The following is an 8,576-nucleotide window of genomic DNA, read 5'->3' on the forward strand; positions in this document are numbered from 1 at the left end:
TTGGAAGCATTCTTGTAGGTTTTTATTCAGCAAGGAATCTCAAGCATACTGTACAAAAATTCATCCCTCATGTCCAAGCAAGACTACTCATATGTAGCTAGTCCCAGATATCTCCAAGGAAAAAGAAGAGTCTTAGCATCCCACAATTCTCTTTTAAAAGAAAAGAATTTACTCATAAGATTCAAACCAGCATGTACAGTATGTGTCCAATTTTCTAAAGTTTGCTCTTCCCATGCCTCACACATACAGACATTCCAAGACAGTAGTCTTCAGTTAGCTTTGCCAGCTTTATTTAAGCATGTTGCTGTATTATGTGAGTTATTCATATTCCATGGCATATTGAAAGTGTGTTTGCTTTTTAGGAATGTAAACTATTAATTTTAAGTGAATAAAGTGGCAGTCTTAAACATGGTTCCAAGGGTACTGTAAATTTTAAATAACTGTAAAAAAATTAGGTTCGACCATAGAAATAACTTGGAGTGTGGTCCTGGTCCCAAAAGTTATAGCATGGTTTTGAGTTCAGAGTTACATGGCCAGGTAACTAGCAACAACTGTCTATGTGTCTTGATATCTAGGAACAGCACACAGACTGCATTTTGTTTTCTAATTCTGACCTCATCCCTTGGCTTGGTTCTTTCCCTAAGACCACTAACAAATAAGAAAAGTAACTATTGTATATTTTACTTTTCTCCTGTTTATACATTTCCTCTGATAGAAGACTGATGAACTAAGATATGACAAAACATTGGCCATAAAAAAGGAGAAAATCATACAAAAATTGTACTGAAATTCATAGCCCATATAATCAGCACCCAAATAGAAACTACTAATTTTTATAGTTGAGATCAGGTATAATAGATGTCTAAATATAGAAGACACTGATAGTAGTTTACAAAAATTATTAAGGTGATAACTCTTAAGTTACTAATCTTCACATTATGAGATACTTAGAGGTTTATTTATAGAATAAAGCAATTTTTATTCTACCTAATAAAAGAAAATAATTATGTCATTGATTTCTTATTTTAAAAAATCTTAATTTTTTCCCATTAATTTTGGTTTGGGTAAGCTGAGTGACATGAGTGGTTCACAGCATATTTTTCCCCAATGGAGCAGTCCAGGCTTTAAAAAATATATGACACTCTCTGATTGAAATATTAGATTACCCAAAGTTTTTTTTAATTAATAGCCATTTTTAAATAAAAATAGTGTTGCCAGCACTGTACTATAATTAGTTAGTGTTTTTCTTCCCCTGATAATTCACTGTGTGATCCCATCCAGGTCCATTGCTTTTCTTGAACTTAAATTTCTTCACTTTGCAAGGAGGATAAGAATGATTAACATTATGGAACTTGGCATTCATACCCCAGGGCTTAGAATAAGTGTTATAAAGACAGATGGTATATTTGGGAATTGCTTTCATCTTTTGATAATAGTGGCACTCGATCAGTCTCTGAAGATAGACTGATGAAGAACCTATAGTAAAAAAGGAAGTTATGTGTTTACTTTAGTATCTATGTAAAAGGCAACTCTAGCAATTGTCATAATCCATAGATTTGTTCAGTGTGCCAATGTGGCAATCCAGTAAGATATTTAAAAAATTTTTGAAGTGGACCTCATGCATTAGTAGTGCCTTATGTTGCCTTATATATAGTCAGTCAGCTACATGAAATGCAATTACAAAAAAAATAAATAATGCTCTTTTGACTTGAAGGTATCCCCACTAGAATTTATAATGTCATTAATTCTGTTCATTTACTTGACTTTCTAATACTCTAAGCACATGTTCAATGAATGTGAGTTGGAGGACTTTGCCTTCTTTAGTATGGCTTTTTCACAGTTGCAAAGTGACCTAAATCCAGGGATGTATTTCTCATAAACTATGATCAGCCAATATCAGCAAAGGCTCTGTTTCACCTTGACTGGATTAGTGATAAACAACTATTCCAGAAGAAAATGGCTCTGTGTCCTATCACTGCAACCTAATACCTTAGAAAGCATATAGAACCAGTAGATGACTGCTTTGTAAATTCTCCAAATTTCAGCAAGAAGTTCTTGAGTTATTTAATAGTATAAAATAAATAACTTTTGCATCAGACAGGAGTTAGTCTTTCCTTATGCAGATTGACAAAAAGGAAGTTTCTAATCTTGTCTCTCTGCCATAAGACAAATGTACAGATGTCATTTATTTTAATAAAGAGAATAAAATACTGTCTTATTTCAACAACACATTTCATAAGTTCTAACATGCCCTGTCTTTCTGTTCCTTAATTCAGTAGTGACAAGCTTGCATTTATCCCCGTTCCTTTGGCCCTTATTTACCACTGCACCCAAAGCCCACACTACAAGTAATTCTGTCTAAAAATGCCCAGATATGATACATTATTTTTAATATTGGAAGCATCAAATCAATCATTTAGTTCACAGTATTTTTTATGGTCAAGTGGGCATCAGGATTGTCAGCCACATAAAACTTTATTAATCATTTATTTCTCTTGTATGGATGCATGTTCTACAATTCCAGATGAAACAATTTTTCCATGGCAAAGCTTAGTTCATAACTCTTAGCTTATCCTATTTACTCCAACAGAGAAATGAGCAGCCCCCTAGATACATAATTTCACAGCTAGATTCACTGTTCAACTGTGCCCTGGTGGGTGCTCGGCCATCTATAGATATGGGCATAGTCTAAGAAAAGAAATAAAGTTACTTAGAATTTTCAAGTTGTTAATGTTTAGTCTAAAGTAGAATAACTGAGCTTTTTCCCTAATTGATAAGTTCTTTCTCTCACTGAAGTTCAAAATAGTCTTGTGAAATGTGTTTTTCTCTAAAGGACACCATAAGTGGGCAGGAGCATTTTAATAAGGAATATAGTTGTAAAGCCCTTTAGCAGTGATCAGTGAACACTTAAAAACTAGTATGATCATCATTTTTCTCAAATACTTCAAAGCACTTGGTTCAGAATAGCTGTTCCTTTCCCTCCTGATTTCCCATTTGCCTAGGGTTTGACTCTACATAATCCACACTCTCAAGATCTAGTATTTTGTTACTTCCTTAATAGTGTATGAAGAATTTTTCTTTTATGTAAGCTATTATATAAGGTCCTGGAGAGAAATGTTTCATTCTTTAAGTCCATGAAAATAAATTGACAAGAGAGAACAACTATTACCATAAAGTTGGAAAAAAAACCTGTCCACATACTAATTCTAAAAAATTGATTTTTCTGACTCAGGCGCTGCTGTCAGATTTACCTCCTGAATTAGAAGAGATGGATTTCAATCATGCCTCACTGGAGCCTGATGATACCTCATTCAGTGTGTCTTCTTTATCAGAGAAAAATGCCTCAGACAGTTTGTGATTTGAGGGGGTTATATAATACATACAGCCTTTTGGCTGCCTAACAGGTGTGCATTTCAAGATAACTGCATTCTGTTGCCTCAAAATTCCTCAGTTGGAAAAACATATTCCTGAAACTGACATATTCTGTGAAGAATGGATAAGATATAATGGCTACAGTGCAAAAATGTACATGAAATTTAAAAACAGCATTTGAGAAATATTTCCAAACTGATAAAACTCTGGGGGAAATTTGTATTTAATTTTTAGCAGTTTATCTATGAAATGCATAATGCCTAATTTCTGAAAGATTTTTGTTTGGTTTTTAGAAGAATCTTAGTTTTAGTAATAGTTTTGACCAGAGACACAAAAATAAAGGTATTTCAACATTATTTATCAAGTTACTAAAGCTTGGTTAGTTTTGTTTTGTAGCCATTACATCTTTATTCTCTCTCCTTTTCCTATCATTCATATACACTTTTACTCAGGAAAGTGGACTGAAATTTGAAAACAAAACTTTAAAAGTGATTTTACCTGGATGAGTCCTGGGATTTATTTTCCAATTCCTATGAGAATTTGACTTAAGCTAATGATTGAAAATTGAAGTGATCACTGGTGTATAGTTGTAAATTGTTGGTATTCTTCCATTTTCTAATCCAAATATTTGGGGGGAGGGGGAAAGCACTATGGAAAAGTAATTCACCAACATGAAATCAAATAAATTATTAAGTGTACAGAAACAAAAAGTTGTAAAAGATTAGTCTTAATAGGGATTCTTCATTGCTGCAAATGACAAATAAGGTCATTTGCAGCATAAAGATAAGATTCACATTCTACTAATAAATTTGTGTAACTGAGTTAGATGAATTGTTGCACAAATATTACACATTTATCACTATCTTCATAATATTTTTTCAATTCTTACATTTTATGAAACAGGAAGTCAAGGTAAGGCAGAGTCTTCTTTTCTAATCTAGTCACTCAGTTTTGCCACAAATTTTCCCTCATTCTCATGTGAGGCTTGTACAGAGCCATCAGCCAAGGATAATACCCAAAAAGAATTATATACTACCATGGTTGTAAATCACAGTCCTCTGAATTTCCTGGACACTTTTCTGTGAGTACACTCCTAAAATGGGCATGCTACCCAGTTGTTCTATTAGTAGGTACCAGATGGCTACACACTGTAGACAATTTTTGCGGACTGTTCCTTCTGGGGTACCAGATGGTATTACCAAAACCCATAGAAGGGAAAATGCCAGTTTCTTAGTTTCTCTCTGAGCACACAGCATCATGTATTTGTGTGTTGCATGGTTAAATTACTATCTATTCTTAAAAGATTAATCAAGTAGCTAGATGGCTCTCTTTTTTTTTTTTTTAGAGAGGGAGAGAGAGAGGTGGGGGAGGGGCAGAGGGAGAGAGAGAATCTTAAGCAGGCTCCATGCCCAACATGGAGCCCTATGTGGGACTCAATCTTACAACCTTGAGATCATGACCTGAGCTGAAATCAAGAGTAAGATGCTTAACTGACTGAGCCACCCAGGTGCCCCAACTAGACGGCTCTTTTGGCCATCAAGTTTGTATGTCACATATTTTTGTAATTTGCAAGTAAAACCAATTTTGATCTTGGAATTCAAAGATACCAATTTATGAATGCAAATAGGCAGTCATGTATATCTTTGACCTTGAAATGTCCCCTCCCCACATACGTAAATAGGTAAGATTCATTGATAATCCTTCATTTTATCAACTATTGTTTATTATTGTTGCCATGCCACTGCTATGGTTCTTTTGTTAACAGAAATATTTCAATGGTTAAGTATGATCCCTTTTAGCTGAAAGCCATATGGTTCTTTTCAAATACTGTTTAGTACTCCTTGCTGACAAGTAAAATTCCATTCAGAAAAAGAGTTCTGAGTAAAAGACAGGCATTGGGATTAAATTTATCAGTCACACCAATCCCTCCATGAAATAAAGAGTCCCTACTATACACAGCAAATGTAGAAACCATTTCATAAGGTAGAATGAACAAATTCCAGGCTTTCAAGTCTCTCCTAGGAGCTCCTTTCTATTCATTGAGTTAATCTTTAAACTGCAATTTCTTCTGCTTCAATTTAAGCTCTTTCTTATTTTGGTTCTTGTCACCAAGTAAAGATAGATAATTCTCTCCTACATCTTTCAACTTTATGGATTGTATTTGTCACAGTCCAGCAATTAGTCACCAAATCAAAAAATATTCATTGAGCTTCTGCTATAGGGTCATTGGATTTCTACTCCTCAGCAAGCCATAAACTTCAAAACGAATTATGTCTTTTCACTTTCTCAGAGATACTAATAAAAATTATTTAAGTAGAAATTTTAATAGATTTAAAGATTCTGTTAGGTGTGATTCCTAGAAAAAATCCTCATCTACAATTTTGAGAAGATGCATAGACGATTCCTTTGTTCCTATTTAAAGTTCTGTTAAAATAGAAACAGTACACGTAGGAATCCTTTTGTTTTGGCATTTGTGTTTCAACACCAGAGTTATTTCTTGTATTATCATTAAAATTAAAACATTTTTAAAATGAAATGTAGTTGTTCTGTACCAGGGACCAAAAGAAATAGCTGTATCCAAAAATAATAATTGACAGAATTAAATTAAGCACTGCAGATTTTTTAAAAGATGCCAAAGGCAAGTATTAAAAGTTTATTATGAAGAAAATACATATTTTTACAAATATATGTTGGAATTTTTTTGAGACATCTTAAAGCAGAAAAGATACCAGTTTGACTGCTTTTGTGACATCTTCATGACTGGGGAGAGAAAAACAACTAATGTTTCTTTCTTTATGGCTTTGGCACATTAAAACAGATCATACTATCTGAAACATCTCTCACAAAGACAGATACCAAGGTGACAAAGCTTTTCTTTTTTTTTCCTTTTAACTACACTTTGATATCTGCTTTCAGCTTAGGATATCCAACCAGTTTCTAAGTAACAAATGTTTATCTAAGGGCACTCACCTTAAAATGTGTATTAAAAAACAACATGAAGGTACATTTTGAAGGAAAATGTTAAAAGAAAATTGGTCTTTTGGGAGGGCACCGGGGTGGCTCAGTCTGTTAAGCAGCTGCCTTTGGCTCAGGTCATGTTTTTAGAGTCCTGGGATGGAGCCCAGCATCAGGATCCCTGCTCAGCAGGGAGTCTGCTTCTCCTTCTGCCCCTCCCCCCTGCTCATGCTCTTTCTCTCTCTCTCTCTGTCTCTCTCTCTCAAATAAATAAATAAAATCTTTTTTAAAAAAAGAAAATTGTTTTTTTCATGGAAACTGGGGATGTTTTGTTGTAAGGTCAGGTATCAACTTTAGGACTTCTATGCTACCATTGTGATCATGATAAAAATGTTATTGTTGGAGATGAAAAAGCTACAAACCAATCACATCCTGTGCTCTGTATACTACCAAGACTTCAAGAAATGTCAAAGAGGCCATTTCCCCAAAGGCAGAAGCATCTATTTTAAGGCACTTTCACAGTCAGCCATCTTTAAGTTTATCAGATAAAGCATAAGTGGTGTATTTAAAAGAATTCTAGGCTTTAAATTAGACTTTATTGCTTTATGTTTTGGGGGAGGAGAGGAGATTCAGCCAATTTCCAAGGAATAGTTTCTTCATTTTAGCCTGATAGTTTATGATCATTTTTAGGAGAAATTCTGAAAAATTTAACTCCTGTCCTTCCTCCACATTGTAGTGATGGTATAGCAGGCATATTGTCTATTTTTAAAAATATATTAGATTTTCATTCAGGTCCTAAAAATGACAAATTCTGATATATTAGCCTTTTAAGGGAGCTATCAGTGCTACAGTATCTAAAAGATGAGTAAATGTTTATCTTTGAAGTTGGTGTTATTCTTGGCAGACAACACTATCATATTCATCATATCAAGCTATACTTTGTGATGATATAAGGGAGGATCTTACTAATTGTGAGACTACTAATTGTGAGACTACTAATCAGCATACTATTGCCCCAAACCATTATTAAGATCAGATTTGTTAAGAGGGAAAGAGAATAAAATAATATTTTCATGAAAATATAATTATGATTGTTCCGTTAAAGTTTATACTGAGTATATATTGCTCTGCATTGAAATTTTATTTTGTGTTAACTTGTTAAGTAATTCCTTTAAGTGATCCTGCATCCCATTTTACTGATACTACCTCTGAAATATATTACCACCTTAAAACCACATCACTGTAATGTGATCTTTTATAGGGTTTTTATTTAAATTTTTATAGAGGCAATAAATGATTTCCAACTAATAGACATCTATTTCTTTCTTTTAATGTTTATTTTTCTAAGTCTTTGTGTTTTTATTTTTTGAGAGAGAGAGAGAGAGCACAAGAATTGGGGGAAGAGGGGCAGAGGGAGAAGGAGAGAGAATCTTAAGCAGGCTACACACTCAGTGGGGACCCCAATGCAGGGCTCTAGCTCACGACTCTGAGATCCTAACATGAGCTGAAATTAAAAGTCAGATGCTTAACTGACTGAGCCACCCAGTTGCCCCATAAGTCTTTGTGTTTAAAGCATTGTTCCTTTTTTAAAGGTAATTTTTTTCCTCCCCCAAATAAGGTTCTGATAAAAAGACCCTCAAAATGTGGAGAATAATAAGGTATTAAGGGTGAGAGAAGGGAGAACATGGAATGCTCAAGTGAAAATTTGGTTAACTTCCAAGCTGCCAAGTATGTCATCTTTAATTAACTTTACTAAAGAAAGAATTACTCCAATGTCAATGTAATAGAGTGAATATTCTGTAATACATAAAGGATTTGTCCAGGATAGGATATTTAAATGGTAAAACCAGAAAGTAAATTGTCACAGTATAAACAAAGAATTGTTATTTCATAGCAATTTTTTTTAAGTGACAGTGTTACATCCTACTATGGCTCTCTTTGACACCAGTAGAACAAGTGGTTCTGTTTTGGGTAAAATATGCCCATGCCTTTTTTGTCAAAATCTTAAATGAATTAAAACTCTTCATGTTACTTAACTAATGGGAGAGGGCAGGGGGTGAGTTTCAAATAGCACATCAGCAGTTTTTCTTCCCAGTTCATAAATTTTCAAGAATGTTTCAAGGAGAGAAATCACATACAAACATGCACTTCAAATGACCCAAGTCTTTCTCAGTCTGCAAAAACATTGAGTTAAGGTGGAGAAATCCTTTGATTTTGTAAAAATAAATGAGAATTATTATAAATCTATT

At 33.9% G+C, this 8,576-nt stretch overlaps 1 protein-coding gene across 1 annotated transcript in view; it reads left to right on the plus strand.

Annotated features, from left to right (window-relative positions):
- The window catches only part of HDX (highly divergent homeobox), a 246,974-nt gene extending 239,366 nt beyond the window's left edge, over positions 1-7,608 (plus strand). Inside the window, exon 10 of the mRNA XM_078064085.1 lies at positions 3,233-7,608. Coding sequence (XP_077920211.1) covers positions 3,233-3,358 — 126 coding nt within the window. The 3' untranslated portion in view covers positions 3,359-7,608. The remainder of the gene's footprint in view (positions 1-3,232) is intronic.
- The last annotated feature ends 968 nt before the right edge of the window (positions 7,609-8,576 follow it).

This window comes from Halichoerus grypus, chromosome X (genome assembly GCF_964656455.1).
Source record: "Halichoerus grypus chromosome X, mHalGry1.hap1.1, whole genome shotgun sequence".
Classification (NCBI taxonomy): Eukaryota; Metazoa; Chordata; class Mammalia; order Carnivora; family Phocidae; genus Halichoerus; species Halichoerus grypus.